This window comes from Zophobas morio, unplaced genomic scaffold, assembly GCF_036711695.1.
Source record: "Zophobas morio isolate AGI-343-1 ecotype UQ-CSIRO unplaced genomic scaffold, CSIRO_AGI_Zmor_V1 ptg000040l, whole genome shotgun sequence".
Taxonomy (NCBI): domain Eukaryota; kingdom Metazoa; phylum Arthropoda; class Insecta; order Coleoptera; family Tenebrionidae; genus Zophobas; species Zophobas morio.
Genome location: NW_026972145.1, coordinates 2,473,614 through 2,492,549, shown reverse-complemented (window position 1 = coordinate 2,492,549; position 18,936 = coordinate 2,473,614). Strand labels below are relative to the sequence as shown.

General features: G+C 34.6%; 3 protein-coding genes across 3 annotated transcripts in view; 1 reads left to right on the top strand and 2 right to left on the bottom strand.

Annotated features, from left to right (window-relative positions):
- Positions 1–1,275: 1,275 nt before the first annotated feature.
- On the bottom strand, positions 1,276–3,707 carry LOC135140303 (golgin subfamily A member 6-like protein 22). Its single transcript, XM_064070796.1, has 10 exons — positions 3,622–3,707; positions 3,391–3,523; positions 3,154–3,327; positions 2,854–3,084; positions 2,657–2,775; positions 2,406–2,592; positions 2,202–2,362; positions 1,964–2,138; positions 1,573–1,728; positions 1,276–1,521 (listed from the first exon to the last, which is right to left on the bottom strand). The coding sequence occupies exons 1-10, from the start codon at positions 3,705–3,707 to the stop codon at positions 1,276–1,278; spliced, it is 1,668 nt and encodes a 555-aa protein (XP_063926866.1).
- A 1,466-nt stretch (positions 3,708–5,173) lies between these two features.
- LOC135140722 (bifunctional transcriptional activator/DNA repair enzyme Ada) lies at positions 5,174–5,991 on the top strand. Its single transcript, XM_064071384.1, has one exon. It carries the CDS (start codon positions 5,374–5,376, stop codon positions 5,920–5,922), a length of 549 nt encoding a protein of 182 aa, XP_063927454.1. The 5' UTR covers positions 5,174–5,373; the 3' UTR covers positions 5,923–5,991.
- The window catches only part of Trna:q:34e (Son of sevenless), a 62,844-nt gene continuing 49,836 nt past the window's right edge, over positions 5,929–18,936 (bottom strand). The window contains exons 11-14 of the mRNA XM_064071382.1: positions 13,531–13,791; positions 12,548–13,476; positions 7,162–7,614; positions 5,929–7,113 (exon numbers count right to left, since the gene is read on the bottom strand). Coding sequence (XP_063927452.1) covers positions 6,963–7,113; positions 7,162–7,614; positions 12,548–13,476; positions 13,531–13,791 — 1,794 coding nt within the window. The 3' untranslated portion in view covers positions 5,929–6,962. The remainder of the gene's footprint in view (positions 7,114–7,161; positions 7,615–12,547; positions 13,477–13,530; positions 13,792–18,936) is intronic.

Genomic DNA, 18,936 nt, shown 5'->3' with positions numbered 1-18,936 from the left:
ATCTTCGGACTTTGATTTTTCAGTTTTTCGAATCTTCAGTGTTTCGATTCTTAAATTTCTCCACGAAACGATTTTTGGATTTTCTCATTTCTAGATTCCTGTAATTTTCAAATTAAAAAACTGAATAATCGAATTTTCAGTTTTTTAATTTAATTTTTCTATTTTTTAATTTTCTAGTTTTTAATTTTTCGGTTTTTCATGTTTTTATTTTTTTACCTTGATTTTTCCACATTGATTTTTCTACCCTGATTTTTCTACCTGATTCTTGTATCCTGGTTTTTGGATTTTTGTACTCTGATTCTAGTATCCTGATTCTCGTATCCTGATCCTTGTACCCTGATCCTTGTACCCTGATCCTTGTACCTTGATCCCTGTACCTTGAGCCTAGTACCTTGAGCCTAGTACCTTGATCCTTGTATCTTGATTCCTCTCCCTTTATTATTGTACCTTGATTGTTGTACCTTGATCCTTGGACCTTGATCACTGATTCTTGTACCTTGATCCTTCTACCCTGTTTCTTGTACCTTGATCTTTCTACCTTGATCCTTGGACCTTGAACCTTGAACCTTGATCCCTGTACCTTGATCCTTGCACCTTGATTCTTGTACCTTGATCTTTGTACCTTAATTCTTGTACTTTGATCCTTGTACCTTGATCCTTGTACCTTAATCCTTGCACCTTGATCCCTATAACTTGATCCTTGGACATTGATCCTTGGAGTTTAATCTTTGTACCCTGATTCTTGTACCTTGATCCTTCTACCCTGATCCTTGTACCTTGATCCTTCTAGCTTTGATCTTGCGACTTTGATTTTTCAGTTTTTCGAATCTTCAGTGTTTCGGTAAATTTCTCCATTAAATGATTTTTGGATTTTCCAATTTCTAGATTCCTGTAATTTTCAAATTAAAAAACTGAATAATCGAATTTTCAGTAGTTTAATTTAATTTTTCTATTTTTTAGTTTTTCTATTTTTTAATTTTTTTATTTTTTAATTTTTCTGTTTTTCATGTTTTTATTTTTCTACCTTGATTTTTCCACATTGATTTTTCTACCCTGATCTTTGGATTTTTGTACTCTGATTCTCGTATCTTGATTCTCGTATCCTGATCCTTGTACTCTGATCTTTGCACCTTAATTCTAGTACCTTGATCCCTGTACCTAGATCCTTGTACCTTGATTCCTCTCCCTTTATTATTGTACCTTTATCCCCGTACCTTGATCCTAGTACCTTGATCCTTCGACCTTGATCATTCTACTTTGATCATTGTACCTTGATCATTGTACCTTGATCCTTCTACCCTGGTTCTTGTACCTTGATCCTTCTACCTTGATCCTTGGACCCTGATCTTTGTACCATGATCCTTTTACCTTGATCCTTTTACCTTGACCCTTGTACCTTGATCCTTGAACTTTAACCCTTGGACCTTGATCCTTGGACTTTGATACTTGAACCTTGATCTTTCGATCTTGATCCTTATACCTTGATTCTTTTACATCGATCCTGGTACGTTGATACTTGGACTTTTATCCTTGGATCTTGATTTTTACACCTTGATCCTTGGACCTTTATACTTGGGCATTGATCCTTGGAGCTTGATCTTTTGACATTGATCCTTGTACCTTGATCGTTGTACCTTGATCCTTGTTCCCTGATCCTTCTACCTTGATTCTTCTATTTTGATCCTTGTACCCTGATCCTTCAACCTTGACACTTGTACTTTGATCCTTCTACCTCGATCCTTGTAGCCTGATATTTGTATCTTGATACTTGTACCCTGATGCTTGTACCTTGATTCTTTTACATTGGACCTTTATACTTGGACATTGATCCTTGGAGCTTGATCTTTCGACCTTGCTTCTAATACCTTGATCCTTGTTCTTTGATCCTTATACCTTGATCCTTGTACCTTGATCCATCTACCTTGATTCATATAACTCGATCCTTATACCTTGATCCTTGTACCTTAATCCTTGTACCTTGATTCTTATACCTTGATCCATGTAACTTGATCCTTGTACCTTGATCCTTGTACCTTGATCCTTGTTCCCTGATCCTTCTACCTTGATCCTTGTACTCTGATTCTTGCACCTTGATTCTTCTACTTTGATCCTTGTACCCTGATCCTTGTAGCTTGATCCTTCAACCTTGACACTTGTACCTTGATCCATCTACCTTGATCCATGTAACTTGATCCTTGTACCTTAATCCTTGTTCCCTGATCCTTCTACCTTGATCCTTGTACCCTGATTCTTGTACCTTGATCCTTCTACTTTGATCCTTGTACCCTGATCCTTGTAGCTTGGTCCTTCGACCTTGACCCTTGGACCTTGATCTTTCGACCTTGATCCTTGTATTTTGATCCTTTTACATTGATCCTTGTACCTTGATCCTTGGAACTTTATACTTGGACATTGATCCTTGGAACTTGGTCTTTTGACCTTAATCCTTGTAGCCTGATTCTTGTACCTTGATCCTTGTACCCTGATGCTTGTACCTTGATTCTTTTACATTGGACCTTTATTCTTTGATCTTGATCCTTATACCTTGATACTTGGACCTTTATACTTGGGCATTGATCCTTGGAGCTTGATCTTTTGACATTGATCCTTGTACTTTGATCGCTGTACTTTGATCCTTGTTCCCTGATCCTTCTACCTTGATTCTTCTACTTTAATCCTTGTACCCTGATCCTTCAACCTTGACACTTGTACCTTGATCCTTCTACGTTGATCCTTGTAGCCTGATCCTTGTACCTTGATCCTTGTACCCTGATGCTTGTACCTTGATTCTTTTACATTGGACCTTTATCCTTGGATCTTGATCCTTATACCTTGATACTTGGACCTTTATACTTGGACAATGATCCTTGGAGCTTGATCTTTTGACCTTGCTTCTAATACCTTGATCTTTGTTCTTTGATCCTTATACCTTGATCCTTGCACCTTGATCCATCTACCTTGATCCTTATACCTTGATCCTTCTATCTTGATCCTTGTACCTTGATTCTTATACCCTGATCCATGTAACTTGATCCTTGTACCTAGATCCTTGTTCCCTGATCCTTCTACCTTGATCCTTGTACCCTGATTCTTGCACCTTGATTCTTCTACTTTGATCCTTGCTCCTTGATTCTTCTACTTTGATCCTTGTACCCTAATCCTTGTAGCTTGATCCTTTGACCTTGACCCTTGGACCTTGATCTTTCGACCTTGATTCTTGTATTTTGATCCTTTTACTTGATCCTTGTACCTTGATTCTTGTACCTTGATCCTTGGAACTTTATACTTGGACATTGATCCTTGGAACTTGATCTTTTGACCTTGATCCTTCAGCCTTAATCCTTGTAGCCTGATTCTTGTACCCTGATCCTTCTACCTTGATCCTTTTACCTTGATCCTTCTACCCTGATCCTTGTACCCTGATCCTTTTGCCTTGATCCTTAGTTCTTGGACCTTTGTCCTTGGATCTTGATCCTTATACCTTAATCCTTGTACCTTGATCCTTGTACATTGATCCTTATACCTTAATCCATTTCCCTTAATCCATGTAACTTGATCTTTGTACCTTGATCCTTGTACCTTGTTCCTTGTACCTTGATCCTTTTACCTTGATCCTTTTACCTTGATCCTTTTATCTTGATCCTTGTACCCCGATCCTTGTGCTTTGATCCTTGTATCTTGATCCTTGGACCTTTATACTTAGACATTTATCCTTGGAGTTTGATCTTTTGATCTTGATCCTTGCACCTTGATCCTTGTACCTTGATCCTTGTACCTTGATCCTTGTAACTTGATCCTTGTTCCCTGATCCTTCTACCTTGATCCTTGTATCTTGATTCTTCTACCTTGATACTTGTACCCTGATCCTTGTACCTTGATCCTTCTACCCTCGTCCTTGTACCTTGATCCTTCTAGCTTTGATCCTGCGACTTTAATTTTTCAATTTTTTTTATCTTCAGTGTTTCGATTCCTAAATTTCTCGATTAATCGATTTTTTTATTTTCCCATTTCTAGATTTTAAAAAACTGAAACATCTATTTTTCAGTTTATTAATTAAATTTTTCGATTTTTTAATATTTCAGTTTTCCATGTTTTTGATTTTTCTACCTTGAATTTTCTACATTAATTTTTCTACCTGATTCTTGTACCCTGATTTTCGGATTGTTGTACCCTGATTCTCGTATCTTGATCCTTGGACCTTTATACTTAGACATTTATCCTTGGAGTTTGATCTTTTGATCTTGATCCTTGCACCTTGATCCTTGTACCTTAATCTTTGTACCTTGATCCTTGTACCTTGATCCTTCTACCATTGATCTTGCGACTTTGACTTTTCAATTTTTCGAATCTTCAAGGTGTCGATTCTAAAATTTCTCGATTAATCGATTTTTTTAGTTTCTCACTTTTGGATTTCTCGAATTTTCAATTTAAAAAACTGAAAAATCGAATTTTCAGTTTTTTAATGCAATTTTTCGATTTTTTAATTTTACGGTTTGCCATGTTTTTGATTTTTCCACCTTGATTTTTCTACCCTGATTTTTCTATCCTGATGTTTGTACCCTGATACTTGTACCTTGATTAGCTTTGATTTTTCAATTTTTGGAATCTTTAAAAAACTGAATAATAGAACTTTCAGTTTTTTAATTTAATTTTTCGATTTTCTATGTTTTTTATATTTCTACCTTGATTTTTTTGCCATGATTCTTTTAGCGTGATTTTTTACCCTGACTTTTCTACTCTGATTTTTCTACCCTGATCGTTTTACCTTGATCCTTGTACCTTAATCCTTGGACTTTGATCCTTGGACCTTGCTCTTTTGACCTTGATCTTTTTCATTTGTTTTTTATTTAAACTTTTTTTAATATTATATATTTTGTTATTTATATATTTTTTAAAGCCAAAATGTGGTTGTCTCCACTACAATATTTTTGTTTCACTTATTACGCCTTAATTTACTCAGTGTTTAAATTGTAATCAAATTTGGCACGTTACGTAATCCCAAACAGTACTTACACTTCCACAATTCAGTGTTTTTATTTAAGTCACAACATTTTTTGCTCTTTCATTTATCTAAATTCCCAGTCCCGTTGCATGATTTTCGCTCAAACTTCCGCTACCGGCTCCTCAAACTGTGTCACACACCACGCTACCAACCACACCGCCGTCCAACCTTCGCCCAAAAATCCCCAACTTTTCCACCATCCCGAACCAAACCTCAAATTTAAATCCGCGCAAAACACACAACGCAAAAAAGTGCCACAGACAAAGACAGCCCCCGAAAACCAGTGTTTACGCTCGGGTGCGTCATTCCAAAATCACCATTCCACAATCGCCCCCATTTCCACGTTTTCCAAGATTGCACAACTGGCAAATATGAGCTCGTCTCTGCCCCCCAAAATAACCAAGTTGAACCCAGCGGCGTACAAGAAACTCGCCGCTTTAAACCTAGAGTACGGCACGGCCCCCACGAAGTTCGGGAACTGCCTCGGCGCCTTCCGGGGCAACGCTCTGTGCTACCTCAGTTTCTTCGACCACAGCCCGCCGTCCCTAGACGAGATGAAAAAAATGTGGCCCGAGGCCTCCTTCACCGAGAACGAGTTGCTGATTTCGTCGAAGTTGACTAAGTTGTTCGAGGATGAGTGTACTAATTTCGAGATTTATCTCAAAGGGACGGATTTCGAGATCGAAGTGTGGGAGGCTTTGTTGCGGATTAAGAGGGGGACGACTGTGAGTTACGAGGAGGTGGCGAAGTCCATAGGGCGTCCGAAGGCGACTAGGGCTGCCGCTAGGGCCATCGCGAGGAACAATATCGCCTACTTTGTACCTTGTCATCGCGTTATTAGGAAAGACGGTTCGTTGCATAAGTACGGAGGGGGGCCCCATAGGAAAGCCAAGATGCTCAGGGACGAAGGGGCCATTTAAGCGCCGTTACATTGATACATTTATTGTACTTATATCGAAGGTCATACAATATATATTTTTTTTTACAAAGTATGGTCCTTTTTCTACTATCACAGATTAAAAAATCATCAATTTAACGGGCGGTTGCGGACTTGTCCGGCTTCGGGCACGTCCGCAACCACGTGAAACTCAAAATAGAACATCTATACTTTAACAATTCCTTCCACCTTGAGATAGCGTGATTGAAGTCGGATCAATCGCACCATATCAAGTTTTTTTTCATCATAAAAAATTCAACATAGAAAACTTTATGTTTGGTTGATTACCATATTACACTTTTTGGCAACTATATTTATACATTTACAGTATTTTACAATATTTACACAATGTACAGATGTGGGAGAGGAAAAAACACCACCGAATCTATAACTTACTGCAACACTTCATACTTACATAAAATACGTAATAAATACAACAAGTTTGTACAACGTGTCACCTGTGCGTTACTCGAGAAACCAACAATACCTACAAAATTTCAAAAAATTGCGATGTTGGGTTAGTTTCAGCCGGCCGGAAAAGTGAGGTTATGTCATTTGGAAGCACCTGTTTCACCAGAATCGTGTAACTGCCGGATGTAGGTCCCTATAAGCTCTGAAGCGCGCGTTACAAAATTTGTATCAAAGAAACGAAAAAAAGCAAGTCAAAATTTCCATTTTTTCGAAGACAACATAACCTCACTTGCACCCCGACCGTCTGTCGTAAATGTGGTGCTTGCTTGCTTGCGTAGTTGAACAGGGCCCCTCGACCGTGTTTGCTTGCCTTGGTTTGGCCTTCGGGGCCACATTTCGGTTTATTAGGGTAGTTCGTGGTGACTGAAAAAGTGAGGTTATGTCATTACACTTTCTTTCTTTTTACATTTAAATAAATGCAATCTCGTCGTCGTCGTCCTCGTCTCGTTTTAACCCCAACCCGTCATTTACTTCTTATAATTTCTATCAGAAACTCGTCACCAATCTTTATTTATCTGAGACAACATAACCTCACTTTCGCACCCGCCCCTTCTATGTGGTCGTGGTGCTCGGATACTGGAACATGGGTCCGGTGACCATATCGGCCGACCTCGCCGCCGGCCTCGGGGGCAACCTGGGGGTGGTCTGCCCCACGGTCGAGTCGTACCTGGGCGATATGCTCGAGGGTTGATTCTGCGGGATTCTGAAACAGCCCCCATTAAAATCTCTTTCGTGTTAATTCGATACTTACATTGCCCCTCCGTTGGCGGTGCTGTGCGCAGGCGCCGACCTCCGCGGCACCTGGGGCTGCACCGCCGACAGCCTCCTCATGTACAGCTGCGACGTGTACGTGGGGTTGAGTCGGGGCATGGTGCCGCCCCCGAAGGAGTTGAAGGAGGAGTGGTGCGACTGGTGGAAGTGGGAGCTGGGGGAGGAGCCGGGTTCGCCGCGGCGGGGCGGCAGCGGCGGCGGGAAGCACTCCCGCCACGAGTGGTCCGCGTTGGCTTTGAGCGACGGCGAGCCGATCTCGGGGCTGTCGCGCCGCCGGCGCGGAGGTAGTGGCGGCGGCGGCGGGGGTGGAGTGAGGGGAAGACGGGGGCTGTTGGGCTCGTAGGGGGCGGGGACGGGGCCGGGGGAGGCGGGGCTGTGCGGGCCGGGGCTGTTCAAGCCGCTGGAGCTCTGGCTGTGGTGCGAGTATTTCGAGCTGAAAAATATGGGAAATCGTTAAAATTTATTGGTTTATCCCCTCCCAAAGCAGTGATGACGTCATCTCAAAATTTTGCCTTATTCTGTCTTTTGCAAAAATTGCAATTTTTCGATATTACGATTTTTCGATTTTTTTTTAGTTTCTCAATTTTCATTTTACAGTTTTTCGTTTTACAATTTTGAAATTTTTCTATTTTCTTTATTCAAAAAGTTGAAAAATCCAAAAACTTAAAAAACGACAAAATTGAAACACTGAAAAACTAAAAATTGGGAAACTTAAAAATCGAAAAAAAGGAATGAATCACAAAATTGCAAAGAAAAACGAATTGAATAAGAAAATTTGAAAACCCAAATTGTTTTTTTTTTAATTTGTTTACATTCAAAACTGGAAAAATTGCAAATCAAAAACTGGAGAAACGAAAAATTATAAAATCAGAACTTTGAAAAACTAAAAAATTCGAAAAATAGATGAAAATTTTGAAATTGCAAAATCTAAAAACTGAAACATCCAAAAGTCGGAAAATAAAAAAAAATGAAAAATTCAAAAATTAAACTCAAGAGGTGCAAATCAAAAAATTGGAAGAAACGAACAATTGAAGAAATTAAAATTGAAAAAACAAACAATTATAAAACCGGAACATTGAAAATTCGAAGAATTGTAAAAATGAAGAAAATAAAAAACTGAAGCGAAAAATTGTAAATCGAAAATTTGAAGAATCGAAAAATTGAAAATCAAAAACCGAAAAACTGAAAAATGTAAAATTGAAAAAACGAAAAATTAAAAAATGTAAAAGTCGAAAAATTGGAATACCAAAAAACTGAAAAATCGAAAAATGAAAACTCCCAACAATTGTATGTCCTAAATTGAAAAGCACAAAATTACAAAATGGGGACACTGAAAAATCAAAAAATTGTAAAAATTAAGAAAATAAAAAAACAAAAAAAAAAAGAGAAATTCCAAAATCGAAAAATTTTAATTATTATTGCAAAATTAAATGAAATCTAGAAAAATTGAAAAACATCTAAAATTGAAAAAAACAAACTGTTAAAAAAATCAAAAATTTGTAAAACCGAAAAATTGCAAATCGAATAATTGAAAAATCCAAAAATTGAAGAATTTCACTTTGAAAAAAATATATATATACAAAATCAGAACACTGAAAAATGAAAATTTGAAAAATCGAAAAAATGAAACATCCAAAATGTGGAAAATTGAAAAACTGAAAAATTTCAAAATGAAAACGCCAAGAGTTGCATGTCCTAAAGCGAAGAAAATACAAAAAATTAGAAGTCGAAGAATTGGAAGTAATGAAAACTTGAAAAAAATTGAAATTGCAAAATTAAAAAAATTATAAAATCGGAAAATTGAAAAATCACAAAATTGTAAAAATAAAGAAAATAGAAAAACGGAACGAAAAAGTGCAAATCGAAAAATTGGAAAATCAAAAAAATGAAAAAGTTTTAAAATCCATTTTTTACAATATTTCGTTTTTTCATTTTTGGTTTTTCAAATTTACAATTTTGCAATTTTTCCATTTTTCTGATTCAAAACGTTAAAACCGAAAAATTAAAAATTGAAAAACTGAAAAAAACGGGGAAAAGAAAGTTTTGAAATAGGAGTTTTTTTAAATACTTCCTTTTTTAAACTTTTAAGTTTCTCAATTCCAAAATCGAAAAATCATGAAACTGAAAAATCTTTAAATTGAAAAAGAAAAAATAAATAAAAATCTAAAAGTTGAAAAATCTGAAAATTCAAAAACAAAAAATTATAAAATCAGAACATTGAAAAGCTGAAAAATTGAAAAAATAAAGAAATTAAAGAAAAAACGAAAAATTAAAAATCGAAAAACTGAAAAACGAGAAATTCCAAAATCGAAAAAGTGGAAAATTGAAAAGTTGCATATCCAAGAACTGAAACTAAAAATTGAAAAATCATGAAACTGCAAAAACTCTAAAATTGTGAAAAAGAAAAAAATTCACATTGGAAAACGCTAAAATTATAAAATCAGAAATTGAAAAAAGGAAACATTGAAGAGACAAAGAACTAAAGAAAATAAAAATTGAAAAATCAAAAAAATATAAAATCGGAACATTGAAAAATCGATAAAATATAAAATCGGAACATTGAAAAATCGAAAAATTGTAAATGTAAAGCAAATAAAAAAACGAAATGAAAAATTACAGATCGAAAATTTGAAGAAATGAAAAAGTTTCAAAATCATTTTTTTTATATTCCGTTTTTTGGATTTTTAAGTTTCTCAATTTTTTATCTTTTGATTTTTCAATTCTTCCAGTTTTTAGATATTTCAAAATTTTCATTTTATACTTTTTCATTATATAAGTTATAATTTGCATTTTTTCCACTTTTTTATTCGAAAAGTTAAAATCGAAAAATTAAAAGTTGGAAAACTGAAAAAACATGAAATTCAAAAATCGGAAAATTTCATATCGAAGAATTGGAAAATTATGAAACTGAAAAAAATTGTCGAAAAATTGTAAATATAAACCAAATAAAAACCCAAATGAAAAATTTGAAGAAATGAAAAATTCAAAATCGAAAATTGAAAAATCGAAATGAAATGAAAAACTTTTAAAACTTTTTTTTAATTCGTTTTTTCCAATTCAAGTTCTTGATTTCCAATTTTTAGATATTTCAAAGTTTTCATTTTATACTTTTTCGTTTTTTCATTTTTGTGATTCCAGAAGTTCAAATCGAGAAATTCAAAATGGAAAAACTGAAAAAACGAGAAATCCCAAAAAAAAAGTGGAAAATCGAAAAATTGCATGTCGAAGAGTTGAAACGAAAAATAAAGAAATTTAATTATGAAACTGAAAAATTTCACATGGAAAAAAGGAAAAATTATAAAATCAGAACATTGAAAACCCGAAAATGGAAAAAAATAAAGAAATGAAAAAATCCAAAAATTATAAAATCGGAACATTGAAAAGCCGAAAAATTGAGAAATAAAGAAACTAAAGAAAATAAAAAATTCTAAAATATATATTTTTTTAATATTTCGTTTTTTCGATTTTTAAGTTTCTCAATTTTTTATTTTTCGATTGTTCAAATTTTTTTTTTGATTCGAAAAGTTAAAATTGAGAAATTAAAAATTGAAAAACTGAAAAAACGAGGAATTCCTTAATCGAAAAAGTGGTACAAAAATTGCATTTCAAAGAACTGAAACGAAAAATAAAAAAATCACGAAACTGAAAAATCTCAAATTGAGAAAAAGAAAAATTAAAAGGAAAAATTTCACATTGTAAAAATCTAAAATTATAAAATCAGAAATTGAAAAGCGGAAAAATCGAAAAAATATTAAATTGGAACATAAAGCTAATATAAAGCAAATAAAAAAACCGAAATGAAAAATTGCAGATCGAAATTTTGACGAAAGGGAAAATTCAAGAATTTAAAAAAATGGAAAGTCGAAAAAATGAAAAACCTTTTTTTTTTAATTCCGTTTTTCGATTTTTAAGTTTCTCAGTTTTTAATCTTTCGATTTATCAATTCTTCAAGTTCTTGATTTCCAATTTTTAGATACATATTTCAAAGTTTTCATATTATACTTTTTCGTTTTTTCATTTTTGATTTTTCAAATTTATAATTCTGCAAATTTTCCATTTTTTTGAGTCGAAAAGTTAAAATCGAAAAACTGGCCAACGAAGGAATGAAACTGAAAAATCTAAAATTGAGAAAAAGAAAAATTAAAACGAACATTTTTTAATCTTTTTGTAATTTTTCCATTTTTTGGATTCGGAAATTTAAAATCGAACAATTAAAAATGAAATTCCAAAATTGCAAAAGTGAATAATCATGAACCTGAAAAATTTCACAATGAAAAAAAAATCATAAAATCAGAACACTGAAAAGCCGAAAATGGAAAAAATAAAGAAACGAAAAATCCAAAAATGATAAAATCGGAACATCGAAAATCGAGCAATTTGGAAAAACAAAGCAAATGAAAAACCGGAACGAAAAATTGCAGATCGAAAATTTGAAGAAATGAAAAACGCAAGAATTTAAAAATTGAAAAATTAAAATTCCAAAAATTGAAAAGTCGAAAAAATGAAAAAGTTTTAAAATCATTTTTTTATATTCCATTTTTTCGATTTTTAAGTTTCTCAATTTTTAATCTTTCGATTAAAATTCTTTTCGATTTTTCAATTCTTGACGTTTTTGATTTACAATTTTTAGATATTTCAAAGTTTTCATTTTACACTTTTTCCATTTTTATTTATTCGAAAAGTTAAAATCGAAAAATTGTATATCGAAGAACTGAAACGAAAAATTGAAAAATTATAAAACTGAATAACGGAAAAATTATAAAATCAGAACACAGAAAAGCCGAAAAATTATAAATGTAAAACACGTTAAAAAACCGACATGAAAAATTGCAAATCGAAAATTTGACGAAATGAAAAATCCAAGAAACGAAAAATTGAAAAGTTGAATAAATAAAAAAGTTTTAAAATCCATTTTTTAACATTATTTCGGTTTTCAATTTTGCACTTTTTCGATTTTTAACTTTCTCAATTTTCAATTTTTCGTTTTTTCGCATTTTTGATTTTTCAATATTACAAATTTGCAATTTTCCTTTTTTTTGATTCGATAAGTTGAAAAATCGAAAAACTAGAAAATCGGAAAAACTTAAAAACCAATAAAAATAAAATTAAAAGAACAAAAAAATTGGAAAAAAGAGAAAACGAATGGAATCGAAAAACTCTCACACTGAAAGATCGAAAAATTGAAAAATCCAATAATTGAAAAACCGAAAAACTGAAAAATTTAAGTCAAAATTTGCAAAAACAACTTTACACTTGAGTCAAAAATTACGATACTAAACCCCATAATTATTATATATGTATGATTACTTAAGACATAGATGGAAGCCAGTTTTATATCCCCCTTTATTTCTCTAGTGTGTACCCACCTTTGTGGGGGCGGCGGCGGCGGATTGCGCATCGACCCCGTCGAAATCGAGCTCACACTCGAATTCCGACTGTGATTAGACTTGGGGGCCCAGTTGAGAATCGGGTTGGAGGCGGCCGGCGACACCGGACTCAGCGTCGGACTATTCTGGCACGTCCCCAGCTGCACCGACGCGAACACGCTGAACTCGTTATCCGACTTGGACGAATCCTCGCTCTTCGAATCGTCGCTCTTAATATTCGACGAATTCAACGTGGAGTTGATGGCGTTATTCAGCGCCGTGGCCAGCTGCTTCGTCGACTTCGACTTGATCCCCGGGCTCTTCAAGCTCAAATTCGGCCACCTCCTGGGGAACTTCAGCACCTGCTTCACCCCCCGCGGCTCGATCTCCAGCGACTTGTGGTACAGATAGTTGCTGATCTCCGTGTCCACCATGTCCCCGAACGGGTTCAGGTTCTCCAGGAAGTGGCGGATCTTCGGCTCCACGCTGAAGCAGTACGGCTGGTTCTGGTACTGCTGGATCTCCCCGGTGATTTCCGCGACTTTTCTCCGCTTGAAGAAGTTGATGAGTTGGGTGTTGGGGAGGAAGTCGGGGTTGCCCTCCTCGATGTGGAGGATGTTGGTGAGGTACATGCCGAGGAAGGGGACGCAGGGGGGGTTGATGGAGCGCAGTTTCTCTTGGTATTTCTTGAAGTGGTCGTCGGCGCGGCACTCCTCCAGGGCTTTGCGGTTCTGCTGGGTGAGGTTCTGGAAGGTGAGTTTGAGCCGGTGGACCGACGCAGACGCGCACGTGGACACTATGGAGAGGACGCCGTTGAAGTTGTTGATTTCGTAGAGGACGATGAGGATTTCGATGATGCGGTTCACTATGGCGACGCGCTCTTCGAAGTTTTCGGCCTCGACGATGGTTTTTTCCAGCCAGCGGCCGACCTGACGAAGGAAAATTTCACAGTTTTAGATGAAATTTCACTCCGTTTTGCTTACGTTTGTGGTGTGTTTGATCATTTTGAGTAAATTCGGGCTGGACGACTCCTTGTCTTTCTTCGTCCAGACGGCTCCCACCAGCTCCGAGGGTTTTATCATGCGGTAAAGGTCGAACTCCAGGATGGTTAATTGTCGGGCTATTTCCACTGGATGTAGGGTCAGAATGCCGTAGTCGGATTCCGTGCAGGGTATGTGCCATTCGATCGGAGGCGGCGGCTCGTTGAAGGCGAACTTGATGTGTCTTTGCGAATCGTTTTCTTGCTGTAACCAAAAAAAAAGTTTGAAGGTTATTTTGTAAGAATTTTCTCAGCTCCCTGAAGTGCAGCCCAACAAACCCGCTTGAAAAATAATAAAGTTTCTCGAGTTTTCGATTTATAATTTTTCAGTTTTTCATATCTACAAATTTTCGTTTCGGCTTTTTATCTTCTTTATTTTTACAATTTTTCGATTTTTCAGTTTTGCGATTTTTCAATTTTTGATTTGCAATTTTTCTTTCTTGATTTCGTTTTAAATATGTGATAATAAAAATAATTTAAAAATTGTTCCATTTTTTCATTTATTCGACTTTTCAATTTTTCATTTCATTAATTTTACAATTTTTCAAGTTTTCAATGTTTCGATTTTATGTATAATTTTTTGTTTAGTTTTCGTTTTCTCAGTTTTTCAATTTTCATTTTTAAATTTTTCAGTTCTCAATTTTCCAATTTTCAAAATTTTGCAATTTTTCGGTTTTTCAATGTCCTGATTTTATAATTTTTCTTTTTTTCAATGTGAAACCTCGCAATTTTTCAGGTTTCAATTTTTCGATTTTTCGCTAAACCTTCAATATTGAATTGAAATTTTTCCAGTTTTCATTTTAATTGTGTAAATAATAATAATCATCTTTAAAATTTTTCACTTTTGATCTTTTCATTTATTCGACTTTTCAATTTTTCATTTTATTAATTTTAGAAATTTTCAAGTTTTCAATGTTTCGATTTTATGTATAATTTTTTGTTTAGTTTTCATTTCCTCAGTTTTTCAATTTTCATTTTTAAATTTTTCAGTTCGCAATTTTCCAATTTTTAAAATTTTGCAATTTTTCGGTTTTTCAATGTCCTGATTTTATAATTTTTCTTTTTTTCAATGTGAAACCTCGCAATTTTTCAGGTTTCAATTTTTCGATTTTTCGCTTAACCTTCAATTTTTGAATTGAAATTTTTCCAGTTTTCATTTTAATTGCGTAAATAATAATAATCATCTTTAAAATTTTTCACTTTTGATCTTTTCATTTATTCGACTTTTCAATTTTTCATTTCATTAATTTTACAATTTTTCAAGTTTTCAATGTTTCGATTTTATGTATAATTTTTTGTTTGGTTTTCGTTTCCTCAGTTTTTCAATTTTCATTTTTAAATTTTTCAGTTCTTCAATTTTCCAATTTTTAGATATTTCAACTTTTAAAATTTTTCACTTTTCATCTTTTCATTTATACGACTTATCAATTTTTCAATTTTTAGCTTTTAATTTTTCAAATTTTCGAATTTCCAATTTTTCATTTCATTAATTTTTGCAAGTTTTCAATTTTTTTTATTTTTTTATTTTACGATAAGAAACTGTTTTTGGATGTTTCAATTTCCATTTCATGAGTTCTCAATTTTTTATTTCTTTAATTTTTCGTTTTTCAATGTAAAACTTTTCAATTTTCTGATAAACTGAACAAAATTGGGAACTAGAAGTGAAAAATCGATACATTTTCCCAGTCCAAAAATCAAAGTCGGGAGACCAAGGTCGAAAGATCAAAGTCGAAAAATCAAATTCGAGAGATCAAGGTCGAAAAATCAAAGTAGAAGGATTAAGATAGAAGCATCAATGTAGAACCAGAAATAGTAGAAGGATCAAGGTAGCAGCATCAATGTAGAAGTATCAAGGTAGAACCATCAAGGTAGAACAATCGAACAATTGAGAAATAAAACTGAAAAATCGAGAAAGTGAAAAATTCAAAAATCAAAGTCGATAAGTCAGAATAGAAGAATCAAGGTCGAAACGTCAAAGTAGAAGGATTAAGGTAAAAGGATTAAGCATCAAGCTAGAAGCATCAAACTAGAACGATCAAGGTCTCTACCTTGAAGATCAAGGTCGAAAAATCAAGGTAGAAAAATCAAGGTCGTGAAATGAATGTCGAAAGATCAAAGTGGAGAAATCAAGGTGAAAGCATCGATGTCGCAGCATCAAGGTAGAAAGATCAAGGTGGAAAAATCGAGGTGGAAAAATCGAGGCGGAAAAGTCGAGGCGGATAAGTCGAGGCGGAAAAGTCGAGGCGGAAAAGTCGGGGCGGAAAAGTCGAGGCGGAAAAGTCGAGGCGGAAAAGTCGAGGCGGAAAAGTCGAGGCGGACAAGTCGAGGCGGAAAAGTCGAGGCGGAAAAGTCGAGGCGGAAAAGTCGAGGCGGAAAAGTCGAGGCGGAAAAGTCGAGGCGGAAAAGTCGAGGCGGAAAAATCGAGGCGGAAAAATCGAAGTAGAAAAATCGAGGCAGAAAAAGCGAGGTAGAAAAATCTAGGTAGAAAAAGCGAGGTACAAAAATCGAGGTAGAAAAATCGAGGTAGAAAAGAAAAATCGAGGTAGAAAAGAAAAATCAAGGTAGAAACATCTAGAGAAAAATCAGAATAGAAAAATCAAAGTAGAAACATCTAGAAAGAAATCAAGGTCGTGAGATCAATGTCGAGAGGTAAAGGTCGAAAGATCAAAGTAGAAGGATCAGGGTGGAAAAATCAAGGCAGAAGGATCAAGGTAGAAACTTCAAGGTAGAAGGATTAAAGTAAAAGTATCAAAGTCGAAAAATCACGGTAGACGGATAAAGGTAGAAGGATCAAAGTGGAAAAATTAAGTTAGGATCAAACTCGAAAGATCAAGGTAGTAAAATCAGGGTTGAAAAATCAAGGTAGAAAAATCAAGGTTAAAAATCAAAAGAAAAATTAAGGTTGTGAAATCAATGTCGAGAGATAAAGGTCGAAAGATCAAAGTTAGAAGGCTCAAAGTGGAAAAATCAAGGTAGAAGCACCGATGTACAAGCATCAATGTAGAAGCATCTAGGTAGAAATCAAGATAAAAAACAAAGTAGAAGAATCAAGCTCGTGAGATCTATGTCGAGAGACAAAAGTCGAACGATTAAAGTAGACGGATCAAAGTGGAAATCAAGGTAGAAGCACCAAGGTAGATCGATCAAGGTAGAAAAATCAAGAGAAAAATCGATAGATCAAAGGAATCAAAGTCGAAAAGTCAAAGTAGAAAAACCAAGTCCGAGAGATCAAAGTGCAAAAATCAAGGATCAAGGTAGAAGGCTCAAAGTAAAAGTATCAAAGTCAAAAAATCAAGGCAGAAGGATCAAGGTAGAAGAATTAAGTTAGAAGGATCAAGGTAGAAGGATCAAGGTAGAAAAATCAGGGCAAAAAATTCAAAGTAGAAAAATCAAGGTCGAGAGAAAAGTGGAAAAATCAAGGATCAAAATAGAAGCATCACGGTAGAAGGATCAAAGTAAAAGGATGAAAGTCAAAAAATTAAGGTACAAGAATCGAAGCCGAAAGATCAAGGCAGAAGGATCAAGGTAGAAAAATCGAGTTCGAGAGATAGAAGGATCAAAGTGGAAAAATCAAGGTGGAAGAATTAAGGTACAAGGATAAAGGGTACAAGGATTAAGGCAGAAGGATCAAGGCAAAACTACCAAAGTGAAAAAATCAAGGTAATATAATCAAGGTACAACGATCAAATTCGAAAGATAAAGGTAGAAGGATCAGGATAGAAAAATCAGGTTAATAAAATCAAGGCCGAAAAATCAAGGTGTAGAGAAAAGTGGAAAAATGAAGGATCAAGGTAGAAGGAACAATCAAGGTAGAAGGAACAATCAAGGCAGAAGGAACAATCAAGGCAGAAGGAACAATCAAGGCAGAAGGAACAATCAAGGTAGAAGAATCAAAGTAAAAGGATCAAGGTAGAAGAATCACATTCGAAAGATCAAGGTAGAAAAATCAGGATGGAAAAATGAAGGTGGAACAATAAAGGGAAAAATATCAAGGTAGAAAAATCAAAGTCGAAAGTCAAAGTAGAAATATCAAGATCGAGGATCCAAAGTAGAAGGATCAAGATAGAAGCAACCAAGTGGAAAAATCATGGTAGAAGAATCAAAGTGGAAAAATCAAGGTAGAAGCATCAAGGTAGAAAAATCAGGGTACAAAAATCAAGGTAGAAAAATAAAGGTAAAAAAATCAAAGTAGAAATATCAAGGTAGAAAATTCAAAGTCGAAAAGTCAAAGTGGAAAAATCAAGGTAGAAGAATCAAGATAGAAGAATCAAGGTAAAAGGATCAAGGTACAAAGATCAAAGTGAAAAAATCAAGGAATAAAAATCAGGGTAGAAAAATCAAAGTCGAAAAGTCAAAGTGGAAAAATCAAGGTCGAGGATTCAAAGTAGAATCATTCAAGTCGAAAAATCAAGGTAGAAGCATCAAAGTGTAAAAAACAATGTAGAAGGATCAAGATAGAAAAATCAGGGTAGAAAAATATACGTAAAAAAATCATAGCAGAAATATCAAGGTAGAAAAATCAAAGTCGAAAACTCAAAGTAGAAGAATAAAGGTCGACAGATCAAAGTAGAAAGATCTGGGCAGGAGCATCAAAGTGGAAAAATCAAGGTAGAAGGATCAAGATAGAAAAATCAGAGTAGAAATCACAAGGTAGAAAAATCGAGGTCGAGGATCCAAAGTAGAAGCCTCAAAGTCGAAAAATCAAGGTAGAAGGATCAAGACAGAAGAATAAGGTAAAAGATCAAAGTGGAAAAATCAAGGTAGAAGGATCAAGTTAGAAAAATCAGGGTAGGAAAATAAAGGTAAAAAAATCAAAGTAGAAAAATCAAGGTCGATAGATCAAAATAGAAGGATCTGGATAGAAGCATCAAGGTGGAAAAATTAAGGTAGAAGGATCAAGGTAGTAGGATCAAGGTAGTAGGATCAAGGTAGTAGGATCAAGGTAGAAAGATCAAGATAGAAAAATCAAGGTCAAGAGATCAAATCAGAAGGATCAAAATGGAAAAATCAAGGTAGAAGGATTAAGGTATAAGGATCAAGGTAGAACGATTAAGGTAGAAAAGTCAAAAAATCAAAGTAAAAGGATCAAGGTAGAAGGATCAAATTCGAAAGATCAAGGTAGAAAAATCAAAGTAGAAAAATCAAGGTAAAAAAATCAAAGTAGAAATATCAAGGTAGAAAAAACAAAGTAGAGAAATCAAGGTAGAGGGATCAAAGTTTAAAAATCAAGGTAGAAGAAGCGAAGTCGAAAGATCAAGGTAGAAGGATCAAGATAAAAGGATCAAAGTCTAAAAATCAAGGTAGAAGAATCGAAGTCGAAAGATCAAGGTAGAAGAATCGAAGTCGAAAA

Bases quoted from the DNA above. Each gene is read 5' to 3' on its own strand.
- LOC135140303 (XM_064070796.1), bottom strand. From the start codon at position 3,707: ATGTCTAAGTATAAAGGTCCAAGGATCAAGATACAAGGATCAAAGCAC. The intron at 3,085-3,153 runs GTACAAGGATCA...TGCAAGAATCAG, and splicing joins ATCAAGCTACAAGGATTAGG to GGTACAAGGATCAAGGTAGA. The intron at 2,593-2,656 runs GTAGAAGGATCA...CAATGTCAAAAG, and splicing joins ATTAAAGTAGAAGAATCAAG to ATCAAGCTCCAAGGATCAAT.
- LOC135140722 (XM_064071384.1), top strand. From the start codon at position 5,374: ATGAGCTCGTCTCTGCCCCCCAAAATAACCAAGTTGAACCCAGCGGCG.